This window comes from Mastomys coucha, unplaced genomic scaffold (genome assembly GCF_008632895.1).
Source record: "Mastomys coucha isolate ucsf_1 unplaced genomic scaffold, UCSF_Mcou_1 pScaffold5, whole genome shotgun sequence".
In the NCBI taxonomy this organism is placed as follows: Eukaryota; Metazoa; Chordata; class Mammalia; order Rodentia; family Muridae; genus Mastomys; species Mastomys coucha.
In genome coordinates this window covers 20,565,982-20,593,779 of record NW_022196911.1, presented here as the reverse complement: position 1 = coordinate 20,593,779, position 27,798 = coordinate 20,565,982, and the positions used below count along the sequence as shown (strand labels likewise).

General features: G+C 34.8%; 1 protein-coding gene across 1 annotated transcript in view; it reads left to right on the top strand.

The window, feature by feature from the left end:
- The first annotated feature begins 9,092 nt into the window (after positions 1–9,092).
- Positions 9,093–27,798, top strand: part of LOC116077381 (vomeronasal type-2 receptor 116-like) — a 19,444-nt gene continuing 738 nt past the window's right edge. Inside the window, exons 1-6 of the mRNA XM_031351886.1 lie at positions 9,093–9,313; positions 18,572–18,866; positions 19,107–19,898; positions 20,608–20,823; positions 22,319–22,442; positions 27,438–27,789. Of these exons, the coding sequence (XP_031207746.1) occupies positions 9,093–9,313; positions 18,572–18,866; positions 19,107–19,898; positions 20,608–20,823; positions 22,319–22,442; positions 27,438–27,789 (2,000 nt within the window). The remainder of the gene's footprint in view (positions 9,314–18,571; positions 18,867–19,106; positions 19,899–20,607; positions 20,824–22,318; positions 22,443–27,437; positions 27,790–27,798) is intronic.

The window sequence follows — 27,798 nt, the reverse complement described above, 5'->3', positions numbered from 1 at the left end:
CCCTGTGCCTATTTGCTCGAGGTTCTTCCCCACTTTCTCTTCTATTAGTTTTAATGTATCTGCTTTGGAAATACATGTAAGCATCTTGGTTGTTACTAGAGATTGAGTTTTTTGTTTGAATTTATGTTTGAATTTGTAATAAACTTTTAACTGGAGATGCTTGGAACACCATGTAGTCTCTTCTCCTAAAAAAAGTTTAAATAATTAGTAATGACAATATCAGAGAGGCAGAAGGAGAATAGAAGAGGAGAATAGAAGCAAAATGGAAGTGTAGAGGCAGCAGAATACAGAAGAATATAATAGAGGCAGGAGAGAAGAGGTGAGGCAGGTTAGAGAGAGAAACACAAAGAGAAGAGCAGCAGAACTTGCAAAGAAAGTAGAAAGTAGCAGGCATTCTGTTCCCTACCAGGGGACAGGTTTTTATTTCTTTGTTTTGTTTTGGTTTTGTTTTTGAATTTTTTCTTAGTATTAGACAGACTTCTTCTTACTGTGAGAAAGGATTTCTCTCAACAGCAAGTTTCTTCTCACTGACCAGAACACGACATTCTATCCTCAATAGAAAAGAAGAAGCTTTTTATTTCTTTACATAATAAAGGTCAAAGCTTTTTTCTCCCTGGTATGAGTGAGTTATTCTTGTGCAGCTGCTTGTTCAGAGAAAACTTCAGGAAGACACACCCACTCACCCCACACACACAACACATCCAGCCCCAACATACTTACACACACACACACACACACACACACAAAGCAAAAACCTCCATGAACAGAATACCTGCTACATTTAATGTGAATAACTTTGTTATCATAGAAATATTCACACACACACACACACACAAACCATTTATCTTACCTAAAGTTATGAATTTATCTAGAGATTCTATACATTTTCTTACTTTACATTTATTATGCCTTGATCCTCTGGCATACTGAGCCACAGTGATGCTAGTGAATTTTTACATCTATATTTGTATGTATATATATTTGTGTATGCATATATATATGTGTGTGTGTTTATGTGTGTGTGTTTCTTTGTCTTTGTGTCTTATGCATGTGTGGCTGTCCTCAGAGGCTGAAAATGCTCTTGGATTTCCTGATTCTGGATATACAGGCAATTATGAACTTTCCTGATATTAGATGAAAAAAATTCAGAAGATCTAGTGCTCTTAAACACAAAGCCATTTTTTGATCATTGTGCCTAATTTTTGACCTTGGAAAATAGAAGAAAAGGGAATAAAGAGATGTCACAGCAGTTAGGATTACTTACAGATCTTGCATAAGATCTAAGCTATCTTCATACCAAGCACATATTCCAGTTCACAACTGCTGGGAACTCCTGATTCCAGAAATCTGACACCCCATCTGCTTATAACAACACTTCCACAAACATACAAACATACATGTATACACACAGATATACACATACACACATAATTAAATAAATACAAATATTTGAGAATATGGCAAGTTTATTATTTGACCTGTTTATTCTATACGAACCAACATGAGAGTTCTGAACTCATCCTAAAAATCGTAGATGAAGAAAAGTTTTTAATCAATTGGTGTTTCACTGAAATGACATTAAGCAATTGTATTGAGGAAATAGATCAGAAATGTAAGTGGTGGGGGATTGGGAGATATTTGTTTATCTTCCTTTTAAGCTAGTTTCACATATCATAGACTTACCATCAGGCTTACTTTGTACATTAAGATGACCCTGAACATCTGATCATCCTACATTTATCTCCTAAGTGATGATATTACATAAGTATTTCACTATATCCAATATATGCAGTTCTGCAAGTTCTACCTTGACATTCACACATTCCACATACAATTCTAAGCATTCTATTTTCTAAGCCACATTCCAAGACCCAGAAGATACATTTCTTTGGAAAATATCTGGAAAAGCCTGACATTTAAATCAGAATTTCTTCCCTTCTCTTCAATTGTGTCTCTCTGTCACTATTTTTCCCTCATTTCTCTTTTAAATAACAGCTTACTGCAGCACTCACAGGTTTCAAAATTCTCTGCTGACTGATTTTGTCCCATTTATATTTGGTTAATGAAGTTGTTTGGGTTTTCTCTAGAAACATTATCAAAAACCATCTGAGAGAGATCTAACCCTGTTGACATTATAATTTGCAGAAGCTAGTCATATAAAAAACACAACCAGAAATTGATGTATTGGGATCTGAAAGGCAAGGTTAATTGCCACTGTCAATTACAACATAGCTGCATTACTTTGAAGGACTCAGTTTACCTTTCCATATGATGTGTCTAGTAGTTGTCATAAAAGAATGAGAGTTGGGCTAATTAGCATTTTTGGTCTGCTCAGTTCTCCTTGAATTCCTGTATTTACAACATTTGTAGCAGTACCAGTCACAGGAGTAATGCTAGGTGCTAGGTAACATTTCTACCTTTTTTTTTTTAGAACTCATAATGCTGTTTTATGTGAGGACTCATAAATAGAATGGATGTTTAAAAGCTGAGGGTAGAGAGCTGTCTTGTTCTAGTATTTGCCATGACAAAATGAATATCTCAGAGAGACAACCATGTGCATCCCTCAGCAGATGTGGCTCCATCACTCAACAACTCCTCTCCAATTACTCAAAGCCAATTTCATCTCACAAGTCAACTTTCAGTCTGGGGAAGATATCTCTAATAGATGAGGCGCCAAACTGAGTCAAGGCACAATCATAACCTTTGATATGCAAATGTCACATAAAGTATTAGAAGAGACTGCTCTTCTACAGTAGATGTGCCATTTTCTCTTATTATGTCATATCTGAATATGAAAACTAGAAAGGTGATATTTACTTCTTATTGGTTATTTTTAATTTTATTTATTATTTATTTTTATATATGCATAAACCCACTTTATTTACTTACTTACTTACTTGAAGTGCAAGTAAGAGATACTTACACAAAGAAGGAGACAGAGAAAGTACCAGGGTAAGGAGAGTATGACATGGTTTTCTTCCCCTAGAACAGAGCCAGCAGATCATGTGCTATCATGAATGTTTTTGGCTGCAGTGGGCATTATTATTGTTTAAATAATAATGTATACATTTTCTCATTCCTCCTTCAAGTAATATCCTCTCTGCCAAATGTAATGACTTTGTGATAATTAGAGAGGCCAGGAGCTGAGGGTGTGTCTATGTCTCAGCAAAATGGTAGAACTTTAAGGAGATCTCTTAAGGCTGTGAGAAAAAAAATCCAAAATCACGAGTTTGCAAATATACAGCCTCTCAACTATGCAAAATATTAGAATGCAATATGAATTTTATAAGGAGCTTCATAGATCTAAAGGAATTGAGTGAGCTGCACCATGAGTCAGGTTTTAGAGAGACAGACATAAACAGGTATGTGCAGATTCCTGAGTTCAAAGTTAGCCTGGGTCAGAAGAAGTTTATATCCAGGGCCAGGTGTGGTAGGAATGTTAATATCATGTCTGGGTCCCAACCACCTATCTTATTTTCTGTGTTTGCACTTGCCCACTCTTTCTAAGAATCAAGGGACTAGGGTTATGGGATGCTGATCCATGGGATAACGAAAAGGGAAGCTGGAGTAAAGACTGAGATTATTTGTAAGTAAACGACTATGCTTTTGATCTGTAGGAGGTGAGCTATCCAGAGAGATTTTAGAACTGCAATAAGTAAACAAATAAATGAAAACGCTGTTTTGAGCCTGGATGGTTTGGAGAGAGCAATCTGGAAAGCTGTCTCAAGCAGAATATAGACTGTCAGCTCGGACTAAAATTTTGATATTGAGGTGTTTGTTTTGTTGTCTCCAGACACCCCTTCTTAAGAACCCGTGTTCAAGCCAAGACTGGTCTATGGCAAAAAAAGAGTGTGGAGATACTGTTAGAAAGGAAGAGACACAGACAGAGAAAGAAAGATACAGAGACAGATATGGGGTGGATAAATTCATACCCCAGTACAAAGAGAGAGGTTTTTGTATGATTTTATGGAATCAGTTCTATCTTACCAACATTATATGTATTCTAGCTTCCTTCACATGTACGTTATGTGTCTATTTATAGCAAAGAGAAATAAGTATAGCAATTAGGGTAGCATACAGGGCTTCTGAAATCAAACTTCCTTTGTGAGGAAATATCTTATCTTTGCATGACATTTTCTGCTCTCTGCTGTACTATTATTTGCATTTGCATTAGGAGGATATAAACAGAAATTTGGTGGTACTTTTGACTAATTAAATATCTGGTAATCATGTTGTAATTTAATATTGATGTCTATTGTGTTTGAGATTATAGTATAAGCATATCATCCCATCTTTTCCTTTCTTTGTTTTTTTTTCTTTTATTGGATGTTTTCTTTATTTACATTACAAATGTTATCTTCTTTCCCAGTTTCCCTTCAAGAAATCCCCTATCCCACCACCACCCCTGCTTCTATGAGGGTGATCTCTCACCCAACCATTCCTGCCTCCCTGTCCTGGCATTCCCCCACACTGAGGAATTGAACCTTCACAGGACCAAGGGCCTCTCCTCTCAATGTTGTCTGACAATCCACTTATCAGCATTCCTTAATGCCTATAGTCTGTTGCTTGAGTAGAAGCCTCATTGTTTTTCCTCCCACTAACATCAGTTGTCTATTGGTGGCATTCTGGTTCAACATATTTTTATCAAATATTTAGAAATGCTTTCTGTATGTTGGTAATGGTGATATTAAATTTGTTATATTAAATTCATTGTGGTTATAATACAAACATACTGTTTCACCATTCCCTTTCTTAAATCCGAACCTTCCACATTACCCATTGTTCACCTTCAGTGTTTTGATTACCTAAGTTAGAAGGGCACCAGTTCATTGGTTCTTACATACACAGGGAGGGATTATAGAAGAGAAAGGAGATTAAAGAAAATAGAGACCTTTATGAAAATGAAAGTGCTCTATAAAAATAGGATAGGGTGTGTGCATATCAGAAATGATGAACTCTAAATGCACAATGCTGTGTGATGTGATTGTGGCTCCTTATAGCTCAGTTATATAGCACATGCCTCTCCCATATTTGGGTATTTTGTACTTTACTGGGCATCCTGACCTTGTTGAATAAATCCCAGGTGAGGCCTAACTTCTAGTTGTACTTTGCCAGTTGGTTTCATTAATATGTTAATCTTCATGTCAGAGGCAATGGAGGAACACTGATTACTTTGTTGCACTTCATGGTTTTCTCAATCTCTTTATACAATCCTTCCCTGAAATGGTATCACCTACAGTGATCTTGGACTTCTCACATCAAACACTAATAAAGAAAATGTGTCAGTCCAGCCAACAAGACAATCTGATGAAGTATCTGCTCAATTAAGGTTCATTTTCACCAGTTGGCCTTACTTTGTCTCAAATCACAAGATATAATCAGTCCAAAGGTTAAGCCCATGACACCACTCAAAAATGTAGCCAACTTTTAAGCTAAAATCCTAGGCCAAGTATGGGGAGATACAGGAAAGAAGGCTAGAGGGGCAGGAGGATGAATGGAAATCTGCAGCTGCTGAGAGTGGGCAGGGGGTAGGAATTTTAAGAGAGCTGAAATTGGGGGAGGATTCCGGAAGGTGCCATTAGCTTAGAAACATGCAAAGGGGATCTGATCCCTGATGAGGCCACCTCCTATAGCCAAGTAGAACTGCCAATGGAGGGATAAAGATACTAACCCAACCACAAAACTTTCAGTTTTTCCTATTCAAAAAAATTGCAGGGACCAAGACAGAGTCTGAGGTAATGGCCAACCAGTAACTAACCCAAATTGAGACACATTTCATGGGCATGCACCAATTCCTGATACTATTAAAAATACTTTGTTGTGATTACAGACAAGAGTCTAGCATAACTATCCTCTATGAAGCATCTATATAAAGCAGATGAACCGACACATAGCCAAACATTGGATAGAGCTCAGGGACTCTTATGGAAGAGTTACAGGAAAGATTGGAGGCCCTGAAAGAGACAGGAACTTCACACAAAGACAAACAGATCCAACTATCCTGGATCCATGTGGGTTCTCAGAGACTGAGCCAACAACAACACTGGCTGGACTGGGTATTCCATGTAGCTGATTTGAGGTTCCGTATCCATGTGGGTTTCCTAACAAAAGGAGATGGTATTATCCCTAAAGTTGTTGTCCGTGAAATTCATTCCACAACTCGGCTGCCTTGTCTCACTTCAGTGGAAAAGAATGCCCCTAATCCTGAAGAGATGTGATGCACCAGGGTAGATGGATACTCAAGGGTCCTCACCTCAGAGGCAAAAAGGAAGTGGGGGAAAGAATCAAGGAGGGACTGATTGGGGGAGCAATTGGGATGAAAATGAATGAATGAATGAATTAATCAACCAATCAAGGAAAAAACTTGTGGTAGAGAAAGACAGCAGCTCTTTGCAGCACTCCTAATTTCCTCCAATGTATATGATGGGCACAAAAGCAATTCCCACTTGAGCTTGCTCCAATTGTGCTAAGAATGAACACTGTCTTATAAACTATTCTTTATCTTGAAATATGAGAGCACATAGTCCAAACTGTTGGCCAGGAGGACACTTGGGATTCAGCTGCCCTACTTAGCCTAGACAAGATAGAACAGCCTCCCGAATTCCTGTTTCACAGTAAAGTCTGTCAGCTCTTCTATACCTGGCTGGGAAAAATGGATGTACACAATGGTACAGAGAAACTTTGGGTGATTGTACCTGCAACCGGTAAGTCTATCATTTTTATTATATTCAGAGGCTGCTTGGTGTGCACCTGCTGCTTAGTCAGGTGAAACTGATCCTTCTCAGTCTTTAATGGGTATGTGAAGACTAGCCTAATTATAGGCTATCTAACTAGAAATGTTAAGAGCTTTAACATTGATCAACGGAGTTTTTATAATGTTGTCGTTGTTACAAACTCAAAAATGTAAGTTTCCCTTGGTTGACTCCTAAGTACACATTTAAAATGTACTTGATATTGTGCTTACTTGACACAAACCCTCTACAGAACTTTGAACCCAACAAGATAGGATAGATAGTAGGCGTACTTTCTTCAATGTTGTGAAATACAAATGAACTCAATATTGAAAATATAACTCTTACCTTGAAAGTTCTCATAGTAGTTCTTACTACATATAGTTTACTGATATTAGAGATAAAGCCCTCTCTTCAAAAAGAGGGAAATGTTGGGGTGAGAAAGTTTCACATATAATGTATCAACTGGCTATGAAAGTGTTGTATTAGTCATGGTTCTCTAGAATCACAGAACTTATGGAATCCCTCTATATATTAATGGAATTCATTGTAATGACTTAAGAGTCTGAAGTTCAGCTAACACAATGATGGGCAGCTGTGGATTGAAAGTCCAAATATCTAGGAGTTGCTCAGTCTCATGTGGCTAGTTGTTTCAGCTGGTTGCCATATATGCTGGAATCCTGAAACAGTATGTTCCTATAGATGTGCTGGCAAGTAAATACAAGTAGATGAAAAAGAGCGAGTCTTCCTTCTTTCACCATCACTATGTAGGCCCAGCAGAAGATATGGTCCAGGTTAAAGATGTCTACCACCACATTTAGATATGAAACTTGTTCTCTCCCAGGCTGGTTTGAACTCAGAGATCTGCTTGCCACAGACTCCTGGGATTATAGGTGTATACTACCTTGCCTGTGCTTAAGCTTTCCATGGCCACTATGCCTCAAGACTTGGATCAAAAGCCTGTGTCATACCATGTGAAGATCCAGATCAGAAGCCTGAGTCTTCCAGCCTTAAGATCTGGATCACAGTGCATCCTTCACTTCTGGTTTGTAGTTCTTTCCAGATCTAGTCAAGTTGACAATCAGTAATACCTATCAGGTGTGATTCCTTGTATTCACAATAGTTAATTGCTGGACTGGCAGCACTAGGTATTTGGAACATATATGTTATTGTCAACTCTAGAGGCTACAATGCCGGCTTTCTCTATGTAAATGTTTGTCCCTTCTTCACCTTTTTAAAAAGAGGGTTCTTTGAAACTATGTTGAAAATCAAGTATCTTTGGGGAAAGTCATATAACCTTCAATCTGCCCAAGTAGTGACACTACACAGCATAGTCCTGGTGATATTTGTTAAATGTGAGTAAACTGTTGAATCTCTCCAAGTAGCTTTTCTTGAATAAAAACAACAAAAAAGTGTATATTTTTTGATAATGTAAGAAGTGCCAGATGGATAGCAGGCCAAGCAGAAGGATGACAGAATGGCAGGGATGCAGAAATAAGGATGCAGAATGATGGGAGGACAGGAAGAAAGCAAGAAGGTAAAACAGAGAGGGACCACTAGGTGAAGACACGGTGACAAGGGTCTTATATCTAGATGGATAACTGACAGACTGCCCTTGCAAAAATCCCAGCAGCCTTATATTATACTTATATATTTATCTCTACTATTAAACTCCAAGTGGGACTGATCAACATTCCTGCAATCCATCAGTTTTGAGCAGTTTTACCTGCAATGCATTCTTTGGGGCCCTTATCTCTCTCACTTAGTTGGCATTCTTATATGTTTGGATCATCACAAGTTGTTTTTATATGAAAAGTTTCTCTCTCTCTCTCTCTCTCTCTCTGTATATATATATATATATATATATATATATACATATATACATTTATATACACATATATGCACATACATGTATATATGTATATATATATGTGTGTATATATATACATAGATGTGTATATATATACACATATATATGTATATATATATATATATATATATATATATATATATATATATATATATATGCCATTTAGTCCCAAAAAGAGTTCAACTATGATTAGTTGCTATTCATAGTCTTGTCTGAAATCATATTGCCTTTGGCTAGGAAGAATGTGAAAAAATATTTTGCAACATGTTTTTCACCTGTATAGAGGGCCTCAGCTGCAGAACCCAAGGGAAGAAACAATTTCAAAATTTACAATGGCAAGGAGGAGCCAATAGAAAAACCTTGGAATGGTTTTTGTGACCACCTCACTCCTCAACAAAGTTCAAAATGTGCATGGTCACAAAAACATAACCTGAGCATATATTTACTGGATAATCTGTGATCTTCATCAGGGAGACTCATATATTAATAGGATGTTCTCCTGTATTTTTATCTCTTCATTATTTCTGATTGCCAAATTTGTCTCTACCTTTATTCATGTTAATATCAGTAAATGCTTTTACAAAATTACTGAAGATTTTCACCATGAAGGAGATGTGGTGATTGGTGCATTTTTCCCTCTTCATACATACTATACAAAGAACAAAATTCCACATTCATATCTACCATATTATTATAAGGACAATTACCTCCAGTAAGTACAATTATTAAATTTTAGTATTCAGAATTCATATGACTTGATCAGTTTAGTCTTTAAAATTTATTGTTTCCTTTGTGATTTTTACTGTGACAACATTTCTTTTAGAGATTCGACAATCTATTTTTCAATTTTGTTTCATTGTGGCTTATCCTTCCTACCCTCCACCCCCACCTCGTAAAGGTAAATGAAATAGTAACTTTGACTGTATTCATTGTAATTTCCTTATTTGATTACTATTACATCCTATTAGCTATTCTGGTCAGGCCATAGTGTCTGAACCATTTCCAATGTTGATATTTCAAGAAGGATAATTTAATGTAAGCTTTTAATATAGGTTATAAGATCTTTGAAGTCCTGATGTGCTCTTCTAATAATAAATGATGCCAGTGAATGCAGTAAGTCCTGAGTGTTGCTGTAATAATTGAGGCAACCAGTTGTCTTTTGTTACATGCAGCTGAATCCAAAAAATAGGGTATCAAAAATAGAAGTATTCAATAGTGTTGTGTACCACTGATATTTCATCTACATCATGTTGTCTTATAAATGTTTTTTTCTTTGATAATTAAATTCTTATTCTCAGACAGTTTTCCTGTGTTTATTTGTTTGCTCCAAGTGTTTGCAATATTCTATGGATGTGTTTGCAATACTTCTATGGATGTGTTTGCCTAAACATTTTAACTGTGAGGTTGTCTTCTTTGGACTATTTTTAAGGTTGTGTGAAATGCTCCCCATTAATGGGTATTGTCAGACAGGTCTTGCTTAACTAGAAATATTCATGTATGCTTATTAATAAAGAAAACAAGATGTGTTAATCCAACTCAAACATTCCTAACTCATGATGAGCTTCTTATATCAGTAGTGATCCAGGAGGAAAGACCAAAAGCAGAGCAATAATGCTTGTAAGTCACATGACCATAGTGATCCAGGAAGGAAAGACCCAAAGCAGAGCAATAATGCTTGCAAGTCATGTGACCATAGGACAAAATGTGTGAGAGTAAATACCTGGGAAATGACAAAAAGACATGCAGATTTAAAAGGAAATTATGTTCAATGTGACAATACATTTTGGAAAAATTTTAGTGAAGTGTTAAGTCATTAAGTGAGAGATAGTAGAGGGGAAAAAATACTTGTATATAAAAGCAAGTAGAACTTTTTGTAACCTTGATAGATTTACTTTGAAATTTTGAATTATAGAAAATATGGTTATCCACAAATTATTATTTGGATAAAATATTTTATGGTAGCTCTATTTCATTTGGGATTTTTTTTGTATCAAATAAAATCACACATTTTTCTCATATGAACAGCAGACATTGCAACTTAAACGTTGGGTGGGACTTCTTGTACTGCATCATAATTAATGCACCTTATAAACCCCACTCTTCCTCTGGCTTGTGCTCTCATAAATGTAGGCACCAATATACATTGGTATGTGTTTTTATATACTGTATACTATCAAAACCTTCTCTGCAAAGACTATAATTTCTCTGCTGTGAGCGTTAGTGTCTGGCATGTTCATTACAAATAAAAATATTTGTTCTGTCACAAATATTTAACTTCTCATTATGTCAGAAAAAATTAAACTCATGACAGAAATGTATTGTCTTTTATTATAAAACATTAATATTTTCTCATACAATTCATTCAGTAAGTGTAATTTTTCCTATAGCATTGACCACAGAAAAGGCATATATACCACAAACTTTTTAAATTTATTAGTATAGATAGTATCTTTGTGTGTGCCCCTACTTTTGAAGCAGCTCACATTTTTAGGTGAAAGAAAAACTATGAGGACAAATTTTCTCTTCCTACAATGAGTATATTGAGATCAAACACAAAACATCTGATCCTGTGTCAGGATCCTGTAGTGACTAATTCAATTTATTAGCCAATATATTCAGTCCTTTTATTAATTTTTCCAATATGTTTCCAGATCCAACTGAAATTTTCCTCTGTGTATTTATGAGAGTAAATTATTTTTTCTCACATCAATTAAAATATGGGTATAAAGTTATATGTCAAAATGGTTTTTATCAACTATATATTCATTTTTTCCATCTGTAGCTTTAAAAAATAGATATATCAAAAGAATATATCCCTTGACAATTTAGATAGTAATTATGTACCATCATCATCAGTTTTTCATAATAACTATTCCCTGGAATATTTTAAAATATTCATTTTATGATATATTGTATTTATATTTGATATTTTATATTCATTGCTCAAATTACAGAAAGTTACACCTACAGCTAGAAGTTTTCAATATTTATTCCCAGATAATATACAAAACTTACCATTTTGAAAAGCGGAACTGTTTAAATATAAACATATCTATACTAATTCAAATGTAGACTACATTTGTTTCAAAAATGAAGAGCTTATAAAATTTGCATTGCCAATTTTCTAGAAACTGTCTCTTGTAAATAATGAAATCCTGTAGGCTTTATTTATATTTTTCAGTGAATCTGGTTCCAATCTTAACTATATTTTGATTTGAATTGGCCTTATGATTGATATCCCTCTTTCTTTGAATTTCAGCAGCATGGTTTTTCAGTACGTGGAGAGCTACTAGATCACGAGTGTTCACAAGATTCCTTCATGGCCTTCCTTTTATTGGTGTTAACTAGAAAATCCTTTCCTTGGTCTTTTCCCTGTTGTTCCACTTGCCTTCATTCATTCTCAGCTTATGCTTTTTTTTTTTTTTTTTTTTTTTTTTTTTTTTTTTTTTGGCACTTGGGTGTTGTTTGTTAGCTTTTTATCAGTGTGTTTTGTAAGGAAGATATAATCTGGAGAGGTATTTTTGAGCAGAGCCAGAAATATCAACACAGTCAGTTCATAAAATATACAACAAACTTTCTGGCCTAAGGGAGTTTAGCAAAGTCTCACTGAGGTAAGGTAAGTCTCTTGTTTTTCAACATGGTAAGGATTAGTTTACCATTCAACTTACAGAGATAGATGTGTGGGTCCAACTAAAAAAATAAATAACATTCAGTAATAATTCAGACATATAGAGACTGATAAATTTCTATAAAATTAATTCCATGCTGAAATAATATAAAATTAAATAATTTTTTTATTTTGTTTTATTGCAATTGCATAAGTGAATAAAGAATGATATTCTCCCTCTCCCTCTCTCTCTCCCTCTCCCTCCCTCCCTCCCTCCCTCCCTCTCTCTCTCTCTCTCTCTCTCTTTTAGAGACAGGGTTTCTCTGTGTAGCCCTGGCTGGCCTGGAACTCACTCTGTAGACCAGGCTGGCCTCAAACTCAGATATCTGCCTGCCTCTGCCTCCCAAATGCTGTTATTAAAGGCGTGTGCCACCACCACCTGGCCGAGAGTGATATTTTCTAAGATGTTCAATAATCTATATGCTGTACAAAACATATAAGTCATTTCTCAGATGTCTGATGTTCCCAAGTGATTTGCTGGTATGTTGTTGGGACTATCATACTTCTTAAAATATCAGTTCTGGTTCATAAGAATTACTTTTTTTTCTGGGTACAATCTTACATGTTAATATTGAACTAAATTTCCATTTTCTTGACATTTTCATATGATCTGAACCCCAGAAATTTGAGTAACACCTAAGAACATGTAGGAAGTTTACATATGTTAATCAAAATGAATTTTGATCCAATCTCTGAGATACAATATTTTAACTCTCTAAGGTAAGAAATGTTAAAAAATATTAACCAGAGTACAATATTTTTGTTCATACTATTGCTTTGGGTTCCTCGGATGTAACTCCCAATCTTAATATGAACTTCCCTTTCCTTTTCTTTGGTTGTTTCTTTAGATGTTTTCCAGAATCTAAGAGTATTTTTGTGATGCTGAGAGTTGTTTTATTTGATATAATTCTAACTGTCCTATCATCTGCCTGTTGTTCATCATGTATTTTTGCTCCTAACATGATTAACACACCGTATTGCTTTTATTATTCTCACCTTTGTTTTCTTGAAGGCAAATTACTTAAGTTGAAAGCTCAATATCTATGAGTATTTTTCTGATAAACTCTAATAAAATTCTCTTCAGTCTTTAAAAACCTGTCCAGACCATGTAATTTTAGTTGTTTGTAGACTTTCATTTGGTGGTGGATAAGCATTTTGTATATTCTTTTATTTGGAAGAATATTACACCTTGGATGGACTACTTCAAAGCACTCCATAGTGAGAGAGAGGGAGAGAGAGACAGACACACACACACACACACACACACACACACACACACACACACAGAGAGAGAGAGAGAGAGAGAGAGAGAGAGAGAGAGAGAGAGAGAGAGAGAATATTTGTGTGTGTGTGTGTGTGTGTGTGTGTGTGTGTGTGTAAAATTTTATGTCCTTCTTGGCTATTAATGAACTAAGAGTCCATGAATTAAGAAAGAAAAAGGAGATTCATAAGGTTTTATTCATAAGATTCATAAGGAAAGGGAAGGGATAATGATGCAATTAAGTTATAGGGTCAGGAATAGAAAGAATGAAAATAGTTCTCATTTTCAAAATATATTTTTTTATGTACCATGTTCTTTCAAAATCACGTATCCAATAGAGAATGGCCAAATCTATTTTCTTAAACATTTCTCTCATCATTGCTCTGTGATTGAAGATATTGAGTTCCTTTTCTCTCTTTAGTATGTAATACATAAAAGTTACTTAATTACTCATGTATATAGAGTGGTCAAAAACCATGAGTATCCAAGAAGAAGGAAGACCAAAATGTGGATACTTCATTCCTTCTTAAATACGGGAACAAAATACCCATGGAAGGAGTTGCAGAGACTAACTATGGAGTAGAGACTGAAGGAAGGACAATCCAGCCTGATATAGCAGTCTCCTGAGAGTCTCTGACAGTACCTGACTAATACAGAAGTAGAGGCTCACAGCCATCCATTGAACTGAGTACAGGGTCCCCAATGAAGAAGCTAGAGAAAGGACTCAAGGAGCTAAAGGGTTTGCAGCCCCTTAGGACGAACAACAATATGAACTAACTAGTACCCTCAGAGCTCCCTGGGACTAAACCACCAACCAAAGAGTACACATGGTGGGACCAATGGCTCCAGCATCACGTGTATAGTAGAGGATGACCAAGTCAGTCATCAATGGGAGGAGAGGCCCTTGGCCCTGTGAAGGTTCTATGTCCCAGTGTAGGCTAATGACAGGGCTAGCAAGCAGGAGAGGGTAGGGTGGCGAGCAGAGGGAGGGGGGAGGAGGGAAGGAGCAGGGGTTTGTTCTTGTTGTTGATTTTTGTTTTTTGTTTTGTTTTGTTTTTTGGAGGGGAAACTGGGAAAGGAGATATCTTATGACATGTAAATAAAGAAAATAGCTAATAAAAAATCATCAGTATTTTTAAATATATATATATATTTGAGTATACAGTATTTATCAATGATAAAGTGTTATTCTATTTCTCCAAATTAAACATTTTACCTATCAATTCTTTTTGAGTGAATAATATTATATTTATGCATTATTTGTCTGATTTCCTTTAAAAAGTAATACTAATTTTTGAAAATTTTTTATTGATATCAAATAACTTTATTAGACTATCAAATGCAAAGTTAGATTAACTTCAAACTACATATATGCATGTAAAATGATCATTATAATTAGCTCTCAACTATAAGAACCTTTAGGTATGATAACCAAAGATCACATACAACAGCTGCCAGGTTTTTAAGTTTATATTTTGTTTCAGTAGACCTTTTGTTTCCCATCATACTAACATTATGAAGACTAATATATTTCTTTTTGTTTATATGTGTATGTGTTTCTCTGTGTGTGAGTTAGTATTTGACCACGTTAACTTGAAGTTTTGGATACTTTTCTGCTAATAATATTTCTGGGAACCATACTTGGGTCCTGTTTTTGTTTGTTTCTTTGTTTTTTGGAGGGGAAACTGGGAAAGGAGAAATTTATATGTAAATAAAGAAAATATCTAAAATAAAAAAAAATATAACCTTAAAATAAAAAAAAAATAAAAAAAAATTTCTGAAATAATTCTTCTCTTCCACCACACAATTATTCCTTGCAAATCTTATTCAACATATTTTTATTAGATTTTTTTATTTGCACTTCAAATGATATCCCCTTTACCAGTTTCCCTCCAAAAAACACTCCCCTCTCTCCTCCCCTCTCCGCCTGCTCACCAAGCCACCCTCTCCCACTTCCTGGCCCTCGCATTCCCCTACACTGGGGCATAGAGCCTTCACAGGACCAAGAGCTTTTTCTCCCATTGATGAATGATTAGGCCATCCTCTGCTCCATATGCAGCTAGAGCCATGAGTCCCGCCTGGCTAATGTTAATGCTGGAGTTGGTGTGGTAAGCACCAATTGAATATTTTTTCTTATAAGAGTTAGAAGGGGCTTTGTGTTTCTTTACAGCAATAAAACTCAATGAACAGAGAAATTTAAACTGGGGGTTGGAGTTTTGTTGTAAGAGGCAAGATTTTCTGTTTGCAGAAATAATGAGTGTGAATTTGGTTAAGGACATCAGTGAAATGCGTTAAGTGCTGCTTAATGAGTCACTATAGGAGGTACTAGGAAAAAGTGTTGCTGGTTGTTAATTTTACACTGTGTTCCTAGCTAAAATGTTTTTAGAGGAGATGAATGTTAGTGTGTTTCCTAGAGATCATGCTTGGTATATTTGGGCAAATACTATTGCTGTTTTTTTACCCTAGTAAACAAATCTCCAGGAAGCTAAACTGAAGAGATACAGATTAAATACTTTGGCTTAGGAACTGTCAACAGTCTAGTATTGGCTCTATTGTGAGGTTATTACTATCCACTGTTATGAGAATCTATAATGAGAAGAAAGAAGCTGAGGGAGAAAAATTACAGATTGTATTTTTTGAACACAATGTGCCAAGTATAGGGAATGGGGAGAAAAAAAGGAATAAGAGTTAGAGTGGTGCTAAATCCTGTGTTCAAATAGATAAACAGACTAACTGAAAGCCTCATGGTAAACAGAATGAAGGCAGAGGAGACATCAGGCAAAGATTCCACCCAGCTAATTGAAGAGGTTCAAGAAATACTTAGTGCTGGGTGTGGTAGACCACACCTGTAATTCCAGTTGGTAAATCTCTGAGTTTGAGCCAAGTCTGGACTGCAGGTTGAGGGTTAGGACATTAAAAAAAATAGGGACTAAATGGAATTAACAAGAAGAGAAAGCTGGTGAAGATTTAATTTTATTGGATGGTGGGGCATGTTCCAGCCATAATAAGCAAGAGAACATGGCAGCTGCAGCCATGTGGTTCTGACATTAAGATTCAGTGATAGAAGAAAGATATTATTGAATCTTTCTCTGTAAAGAAGGAAAGATGGTAAGGCAAAGAGTTATTATGGATGCCTTTATAGTGGATCTTAGAGAATCCATTATGTGAAGCTCTAAAGGAGAAGCCTGGATTGCCCTTAAGATCTAATGGTGCAGAAGATTCCTGAGACCAGGAATGCCAACCAAAAAGCACTTCTAATCAGGAAATGGAATAAATCCAAGAAAAAGAAGTGTTTTACAGTTACAAAAGATGAAAGAAACTAGAGATCTGAAGAGTATTTGAACATCAAACATGGAGATGCAAAGTTTGGAGTTTGGTTAGATAGTTTTTGCCTTGCTTTGGTTCAGCATTTCATTGCTATGCTCCCCTTCCTCAAATTTGAAACGGCAATGTATATTCTGAGTCATTATATGCAGCAAGTATGTAATTTGCTCCTTTATTTTGCTTTTACTGGGAATTAATTGATGAGGGAACGCAGGATACTCAGAGGAGAATCTGAACTTTGGACTTTAAACAAATTTGAAGATATTTTAAATTTTGGGAACTCTTGTAGATAGACTTAATGCATTTTGCATTGTGTTATGGCTACAAGCCTAAGAAGGCCAAAAATGGAAGGGAGTAGTTTGAATAGGAATGTCTCTCTTATTCTATTGTTTGTAAATCTTTCGCCTATAATGAGTGGTTCTATTAGGAGGTGTAACCTTCTTGGAGTAAGATGTAAACTCGCTTAGAGTAAGTGTGTCACTGTGGCAGCATGATTATATGTCTAAGAAGCTTAAGTCTTGGCAGTGTGTCTTAGCTTCCCTTTTGCTGCATGTGGATTAAAATGTAAAATTATAAAATTCTGTTTCTGAATATATACTGCTGTAATTCCCACCATGACCATTCTTTCCTAAAGCTTTGAAACTGTTAATCCTAGTTAAATGCTTTCCTTTACTAAAGTTGCTGTGGTCATTGTGACTTCTCTCAGCATTAAAACACCAAGAAAAATAGCCCTTCAGCTTGTGGTTGGTTTGTGTGCATAACTGCGTTCTCCACGCTGGTATTTTGATTCACGTGAGCATTCACAGGTCATTGTGTGTAGTTATACATACTATGGATCATACGTATATCTTCCCTGCAGTACTGAGAAATCATTGTACCATTGAGATTATTCCCAATGACTGATTTTAAGAACAAGTGTTTTTAGAATCTTTCTACTGCTCCTGACTGAGTTCATTAAGAAGCCTTTGCGGGGTAGACTACATTATACAATGAAACTTAATGAAGCATTTTTTATGGTCAGTGCCCTGACACTGAAATGAAATATATTTTTATGTCAGTGTGTATTTGGGGCTTTTTAGAGAAAAATGTATATTTTCACATAAGTTATTACTATGTAAATGAAAAAAAGGTCTCAAAGAGTATAGCATTCGAAGTCAAAGAGAGATGACCTGAGGTAATATTTCACAAAAGAATGTGGCTGGATGCCTGTACCCAGTGATCATATGGAGGAAGTCCTAAGCTAGTATATTACCCTCAGACTGCCATACTGAGAAAAATGATATCAGAGTTATGGCAACTCTGACCCATATGGAATTTATTTCACTTGGAATATTATTTAATAAACTTATTGTTTCTAAAATATGATTAGTTTCATAATAAAATGGTATACTTCCATAATTAAACATTTCAGAAGGCCAAGATCTAGGTATCAAAAGATCTGTAATTTTGAAAGAAAGTGATTCCTGATATGTAGACTGATCATTTTTTGTATATTCTAATGGCTGATAAAGAATGCTTTAAGGAACTATAATTAATGAGTAGTAATATTAAGTGGTCTTGCCAAATCTTAATATATTTACCCAATCTAGTTCCACATATTCATGGTGAAAAACTTAAATTACACAATTTATGGAAACAAAGAAAAACTATAAAAGTTAATGTACCCAATATGTTGTCCATGTTTTATTACTCTTGTGTATATTTTTGTCATTATACAGGTATAATTTTAAAAACTACCAATATATTCTGGCTTTGGTATTTGCAATTGAGGAGATCAATGGGAACGCCAATATTTTACCTAACACATCTCTTGGATTTGATTTCTACAATGTCAGATTCACTGAGAAGGATGCTCTTATGAATGCTTGTTTTTGGCTCACAGCTCAAGGACAGAAAAAGATTCTACCAAATTACAATTGTGACCAAAGAAATCTTATTGCTGCCGTCACAGGAACATCATGGACAACATCTGCCCAAATTGGAACATTACTTCAACTGTTTAAATTTCCTCAGGTAAGAAAAAATTTCCAAATACTTGGACAGCAATCCAAATTTGTCTTGCATGCATATTTATACTGGCATAAATAAAACCAGGTAGGTCCTTGAAGCTAACAGACTTGGAAGGAATTTCTGTAAAATTTTGTAAATGGAATTTTCCTTTAAAATTTAGATAAAAGTACTTTTCTATCCTGTTGTCATTTGTTGCTTCAGGAATGAAATTTTGCTCAATATTAATATTCTTATTTCATCCAGCTTTCGTTTGGACCTTATGATCCCATCTTGAATGACAGTGGTCAATATTCTTCGCTCTACCAGATGGCCTCCAAGTACACATCTCTTTCACTTGGCATTGTATCTTTGATGGTTCATTTTAGGTGGTCCTGGGTTGGTCTCATCCTTCCAGATGATCACAAAGGGAATAAAATTTTATTAGAGTTCAGAGAAGATATGGAGAAAAAAGGAGTATGCATGGCTTTTGTGAAAATGATCCCTGTGACATGGAATTTGCATTTTAATAAATTCTGGGAAAATATGGATGAGGCAAAAATCATAATTATATATGGTGACATTGATTCTCTCACAGGTCTAATGAGAAATATTGGTCAAAGATTGTTAACAGGGAAAGTCTGGGTCATGAACACTGAACCTCATATTACTTACTATGCTGATTATTTTATGCTTGACTCATTCCATGGTAGTTTAATTTTTACACACAATTATAGAGAGAGTTTTGAGCTTACTAAGTTTATTCAAACAGTTAATCCTTATAAATACCCAGAGGACATTTACCTTCCTAAGTTGTGGCATTTGTTCTTCAAGTGCTCATTTTCTGATATTGATTGTCAACTAATGGCTAACTGTCACTCCAATGCTTCTCTGGATGTGTTACCTAGTCATATATTGGACATGGCAATCAGTGAAGAAAGCTATAATATCTACAATGCTGTGTATGCTGTGGCTCACAGTCTGCATCAGATGAGTCTTCAACAAGTACAAACACAACCACATGAAAATGGGGAAGCTGTGGCCTTCTTCCCTTGGCAGGTAATAAGCACTCTACTATATTGTACTACCAGCACCATGATATATGAGATGTGTAATGACAGCAAGTTAGGTATTGTAAAATTGTGTTCATGTCAACCATTATAGGAATTTTTGTGTTTCAAAATTCATTTAGAGGTCAAGGCATTTTCAAGTGTGTGTTGCTGATAAATGGGATAAAAGATTACAGGATTATATGTTATTAGTCAATACAAATATTATTTAATCAATAGCTAAATATACAGTATTCTCATGATAATAGTTTCAGTAAAATATTAATAATTTTTCTGTACATTTCTTACATTATGAATGAATGAGTAGATATTTAAGTGAAACAATGAAGTGGCTTTATACGTACATGATTCCCTTTTATTACTCCTTAGGCATCAACATTCTTAGTTTAGACTGTCAATCTCTAAAGATGTTCTGAAAGCAAATAGGTCTGGCTAGGTTTCAAAAAAATTATCATTTACATGTGTCAAAAATCCTTCATTTAAAACGATGTTTTCAAAGTGTTCTCTTAATGCTTAATTGTCATTCAGAAGCAAAATAATATCCAACACACTCAGTCATTCATTTCTTTAACATTAATTATAGCTTCATTAATTTGACTTTCACATCATAAATTAAGATAAATAAGACACTTTCTAAACCATAAGTTCAATTCTGTCTCTTGGGCCCAGTGTAATATAAATTCATGAATCTCTTTTAGCTTAACATTTTCCTGAAGGACATTAATGAGAGAAACAAGATGAATTTAGGTGGGAGACAGAAATTAAATGCAGAATATGACATTCTTAACCTTTGGAATTTACCAAAGGGTCTTGGACAAAAGGTGAAAATAGGATCCTTTTCAGCAAATGCTCCAGAGGGCCAACAGTTGTTCTTATCTGAACAGACGATACAATGGGCAGAAGGATTTTCAGAGGTGGGTTATGTATTAAATCAATGCTTTAAACTTGTGCTAATAATACATTTTTTTCAGATGAAATGACACTTGTTTTCTGATTTAAGGACCATCACTCTTAGATTACCAGTATAAAATTCTGCAATGGAAGAAATAGGGTATTGTGTTTTCTCATTACTTGAGTCAGATAATTGGAAGAATTTAGTATTAAATAAGCTCTACCTTATTCACTCATATGAATATTATTTATTCTCAACTTGTCAAAAATTAGTAACACATTGGAAGAGGAAATTTCCAGCTCCAAATTGTCTCTTAGGTCTTGGGTCAATGTGTTTTATAAAATTTCTCATTCATGATTAATAACATGACATAATATAAAATTTATATTTTATTATGTGATCAAACAATGTCCAAATGTGACTTATGGAAAAAAACAGTGTATTTTTGGATTTGGTTCCAGAAATATTAATGTCAACTATGAGTAGGAACAGGAGAACAATGTTTAGTCATGAAGACAGGCTCAAAAACCAGAATGATAATGTTTCTATACATCTATATTTTCAGTAAGAAAAATGAGAAATGTAGATCTGAGGACAGAATTAAAAGATTACAATTAAACCACATTGAAATTATTTCTTCAGCAATTCTGTATCTATAAAAGTTTAAATTATTTCACAAATGGTGCCATAAATTTGGAAATAGGCACTAAAATACTTTAGGCTATGTAGTATTCAAAATACCATATAGTAACTCTGTTAGCATCCCTTAACCACCCATATATTCTCAGTAGGTCCATTGTCACTCTTGCTCAAAAGTTCTATCCCATGAACAATTGGGATTTCAGCCACTGGAAAAGAACACATGTAGGTGTGGACATGTATGATCTACTGGCTTGAGTATGTCCTAAAAATAAATACAGAAATGAAATAACTTAAAAAACACAAATTGAGGGTGCAATTCATTGTATTTTGAAATATATGATGAGGTTGCAGATGATGTATATTTTCTCTGAATTCAGAAAGGCATGAATAATGCTACTGTTCTCTTTTATCTTCTGTACATTTATTCTGAGACATCACAGAATTTGTGTCCACTTTTAACTTAGCCAAATTTTTCTATATATTTCTTGCTAGAAATATACATATCTTTGTTTTTATGACCAATCTAAATCCTATCAAATTAACAGACCATATTCACAGTTATAGTGGAAGTAAAGTTGATCAATACATTAGTATTATCATTCTGAAATGATTCTATGGTCTTCTATATTTTATTCCCTATCACCTACCTTTCTCAAACTTGTCCATACCTCATTATGGGTACAAGTTCTCTAACAGTTTGATAATTCTCTTACAAATCTTTAAGCATATTTATTTCTCCATGGTATAATCTCTCTAAATAATCCTGTTTTCACAAGAATACTTGGGAATGCATTGCATAACATTCAAAAATTCTATTTATAATGATTTATCATAAAACCATAATATTTACATAACATTCCTTTCATTTTTCTCAGATACCTCAGTCTGTGTGCAGTGAGAGTTGTAGGCCTGGATTCAGAAAAGTAACCCTGGAGGGCAAAGCCATCTGCTGCTACAATTGTACTCCTTGTGCAGATAATGAGATTTCTAACGAGACAGGTAAATGCAGGTTTTACAGAAATCTTTACCATTTCTCCATAGGATTCCATAATAAACTAAAGAAAATGTTCTGAATTAAAATCAGAGAAAATATTTTCATATCTTTGTTTAGGAACTTAAATGTCATAATTCTTCAACATCATTTTGAAATGGCCCACCATAGCCATTAAAAACCATACTTGATTTACATCTGTGGTTTGCTGACAATATTGATTGTGGGATAAAAAAATAAATATTTCAGTGTATTTCACAGTATTTTTATTTGATGGTGCCATTTAAAATATATTGATAAAGTATCAATATAGCTTTTCCAGCTATATTTCAATAACTAATCTTTTAAATTTTCATAGTAGTGATCATCTCCAACTCATATTTTAAAATGTATTTTCTCTCAATTTTTAGTTATTTGATAATTTTGTAAAATGTGTTTTGATCATATTCACCCCTTGTATTAGTTAGAGTATTACTGCTGTGAACAGACATCATATACATGGTAACTCTTAAAAGGACAACATTTAAATCTGGCTAGCTTACAGGTTCAGAGGTTTAGTCCATTATCATCAAGGCATGAGCATGGCAGCATCCAGGCAGACATGGTGCAGGCACAGCTGAGAGGTCTACTTCTTAGGGTCTCTAAGTCAACTTCAACTTCACAGCTTCTTGTTGCAATGTCTGGAATCCACATAAGATCCTCACATGGGGGCTCCTCCAAATGGCTTATATCATTTCTCTAGCTCTGCCCACTGCAGCCCTCTAGGCTCTGGTTGACTCTACTCTACTGCTACTGGTATCCTTGTTGATCATCTCACAGTACTGCCACCTCCAATATACTAAGGTATTCCCTCGCAACTAGGCTAAACCTGTAGAGTCTCATAAGCTGTTTTCATGGTGTCATGCCTTAGCTTCTCTGCATGACACTGCAGTAATGCTTACACATTACCAAGTATAGCCTTAGATGTAGGTACAACCTTGGCTAATTCTAGAACACAGCTCCATTGTGCTCTCAAAAACACTTCCCGATTTCACCACAGTGATGCTGGTCTCTTCTTAATTACTACTAATTTTGTAGCTCCAGCTAACCAGCATCGTAGTCCCTTCTATTCTTGACTCTAAAATCTGAACAATATGGTGATGCTACTGCATTCTGCTGTTTGCTGGGACTGAAATATTGTCCCCCTTACTCTATTACATTATCACCAGCTTTCAGTTTTTCAACTCTTTCATGGCCTACAATTACCTATCTTGAACTTGCTCTATAGATTTACCTTGAACTCAGAGATATGCATGCCTATCTCCTAAGTACTAGGGTCAACTGCATGGTCCCCTAAGCCTGGACTAAGGTTTTCTCTACTTGAAAATTACTATTTCCTGGACTGGACTTGAACTCAGAGATCTGTTTGCCTCTGTCTCTTGGGAATAAAGGTGTGTAGCATAAACATAGTTATGTGGGAATCTTCTCCCAAAGCCCTACTCCCTTAATCAGTTTATCTCTTTGAACAAAGGATTAAGTTCCATTCTACTTCCTGTTGCCCCTTTAATACTTGAACCACATATTTGTATTTTCTTTTCTTTTTGAGCTTGCTCCTTTTCCTTAAAACACATATCATTAAAGTGAATTTTAGTAACCACAAAACAGAATTTATACCAGACTGTTTTGAGACTCCCTTTTTCAAAGCCATTAATATAAACCTCTTCACTTTAGCCTCAGGCAGACTCCTCAGACAATAGCAAAGAGCAGCCACATTCTTCACCAAAATACCACAAGAGCAGTCTCCATGCCACATACTAATATTCTCCTGCACTAAAACCACTTCCAGTCAGGTCTGCACAGTTCAAATTACTCACAGCAACAATGTCTTCCATATTCCTATTGGAATAACCCATTAAGATCCACTTAAGTATTCCACAGCTTTCCAAATCCAAAGTCTCAAAATACACAATCTTCTAAACAAAAGCATGTTCAGGTCCATCACAGCAATATTCCAGTCTCTGGTACCAATTTCTACCTTAGAGATTAATTGCTGTGAATAGACCACAGCAGCTTTTAAAAGGACAACATTTAATTGAGGATGGCTTAAAAGTTCAGAGGTTCAGTCCATTATTGTCAAGGCAGGGACATGGTAGTATACAGACAGGGATGGTGTAAAAGGAGGTGGGAGTTCTACATCTTATTCTGAAGGCACAGGGCAAGACAGCTTTCCAGATAGCCAAGATGAGGGTCTTAAAGCCCATACCTACACTGACACACCTACTCTAAGAAGCTCACACCTCTTTATATTGACACTCCCTGGGTCAAGCATGTACAAACCATCACACTCCTCTCAATCCTCCCAGATCTCTTCACCTCTTTACTAACTATTCAATTTGTTGTAATTAACCTATTTAATACATTCTGTGATACTCATCTACTTTTGTGTTTGTAGATCTCAGTTGATGGATGACAACCAACCATGTGACCCATGATAAAAAATGATTTTCCTCCCACAAGTTGCCAATTGTCTGTATTTTATTTTCTTGGGGTGTGTTTTCATGCCTACTTCCACTCTCTATGTGGGAGTTTGGTCTGGTTTAAGTCTGCAGCCTTCTAATTCATTTTCCCATGAGCTATAAGTTCATAAGTCCAACAGCCCAATATTTTCAGAAAACACTAATTTCTTGTAGATATCTGAACATTACAGGGATAGCTAACTTCCTGCCATCTCTTGGAGAAATTTTTAATCTAACATTTTATTTTGAGGTCTTTTGGACAGAGATGTGTTATGAGAGGATAGGTTTGATATCTTAAAAGTCTATGTGACATCTGAGTTCTCTGTTTTCTCTGAATTCTGCATTCAAATCAAGGTATAAAAATTTATCCTGTGTTCCAGTGACCTCTCTGCCTGGATGCTATCATGCTTACAGATATGGTAGAAATGGACTAAAAGTGTAAATATATCAGCAGAAAACTCACTTAAATATTTTTATGAGATATTTTTGCTCACAGGAATAGAACAGTAACTACCCCTTACATGTTTTTGAATATTTTACTTAGAAAACATCTACATGAGTTTAGTCAAGAGGCAATTTATAGTTATTGCTGCTATCAATACATTTTCATTATTAATTAGTTAAATATTCTTTTCTATTTTCTGTTGCTGTATGCTAAAACTACAGATTTGATTTTTTGAATATAATAGATTAATTTGTATTACTATTTGAATTGTGAGAATAACATTTTGCTAGGATCAAGGGAGTGAGTTTTTGTTCTCATTAATAAAAGAGTAAGGGAGTATTGAGGACTATTGCTTGGCACTTTACCAATGACTCTTGTAACTAATGATCCAATTCCCATATTACTCCATAAATTGAAAATGGTCTTGCTATTATGAGACAATATTCTGCATTAGACCAGTTTTTTATTGTTGATTTTAGGAGTGAAAATCTAGCACATGAATTAAAATTATAAGTGTATATGTACATACATGTATAATATGTTTGTTTGTAAGTACATAAGTAACATATGAATGTATCATAAATTTTATACATAAACATATTCACATATACATACATATATAGGAAGAAAGTTAGATAAACAAAGAGATATAAATGGAAAGAGTCACAGAGAGACATAGATTGTCAGAGAACATGATAGATACAGAGAATAATAAAATTGTTATCACCGTCAAGGTGAGAACACATTTTATATTAGTTATTTAATACTCTCATCACTGAATCTCAATTATACATTATTTTAAATAAGCTCAATTTTATTGGCATAGAATCATAAAATTTATAGTGAATTTTATTATTTTATACTGTAATTACATTATAAAAAGTAGTAGAAATAATTTTAATGAACATAAAATATGAATTAAATGAAATTTTTTTGAAGTTTTCTTGTCAATTTTAACATAGTAAGGAATAAAATATTATGTAAATGCACAGAATTTGAACTGATGAACTTGATAACAAGATTTGAGTGATTAGGGTGGCAGTTGTCAGTTGTACTCTCCTCTAATTATCCTTGGTAGAAGTTTTTCATTTCACCATTCACAGTCCTTTAATAGATTTCAATTCACCTAAATAAAAACTGGTTCCCTCAAGGAGATAACTCTTAGAAGAACCAGTTATCTTCATACATGTTTTGATTCTGGCTTCATTAAAGGGAGTAGAATAAATTAAATTTGCTGCTTAATTTAAGGTCAGTTATAGAATAGAAGAGAAACTATTAATAGTGCTTTCAAACAAGTCACAAAATCAACCTTCTAATGATATTCATACATTTTGTTCACACTAATACTTAGAGTTTCTGGTATTTAGCTGTCTTTTCTATATTTCTGACATGACTTTTCATGTGTAAACCATAAAGCATATGTAATTTTTGAGGTGATATGAGGCCCTAGGTTGATTTATGCAATGTAATTCCATATATTAGTTACCTCCAAAAGAGTTATACCAGTGTCATAAAAGGCAGGAAAAAACCTGTAAATCAAAAGAGGAATGATATTAGCCTAGATCAAGTCACTACAAAGAAGATTGTTTTTAAGAGAAGTTACTGAAAGTTGATGTCTACCTAAAGAGAGACAACATTTCCTATAGAAATAAAATAACGTAAGGGAAATAGTGCTATGATAGCAAAGAAAGAATGATTGGATGAAAACCCATTATATGTGAACATACATACTTAAATACATAAGAACTCTTTATAAGTATGTATAAAGTATTTACAAAGTATAAAGTAAGTATTTACAACAGTGGGAAATAGTGCTATGATAGGAAAGAAAGAATGATTGGATGAAACCCATTATATGTGAATATACATACTTAAAGAAATACATAAGAACTCTTTATAAGTATGTATTTACAACAGTGTGCGTTTTATTTTTTTCCCTGAGAAAACAAAATAAGGTGAAATTTTTGACAGTCCTTGTACATTGAAAAGGCTTAGAAAAAAAAAAACCATGAATCAATTCAACCTGGACTCATGATCTCATGATAATCTACATTTCTAACCAGATTTGGATCAGTGTGTGAAGTGTCCAGAGAGTCACTATGCAAATACAGAGAAGAACCACTGTTTCCAGAAAACTGTGAGCTTTCTGGCTTATGAAGACCCCTTGGGGATGACACTGGCCTGTATAGCTCTGTGCTTATCTGCACTCACAGTCTTTGTAATTGGAGTCTTTGTGAAATACAGAGATACTCCCATTGTAAAAGCCAATAATCGAGGTCTCAGTTACACCTTGCTCATCACAATCACATTTTGTTTACTCTGTTCTTTGAAATTAATTGGTCAACCAAATGCAGCTTCCTGCATCCTTCAGCAGACCATATTTGGAGTTGCATTTACTGTGGCTCTAGCTACTGTGTTGGCCAA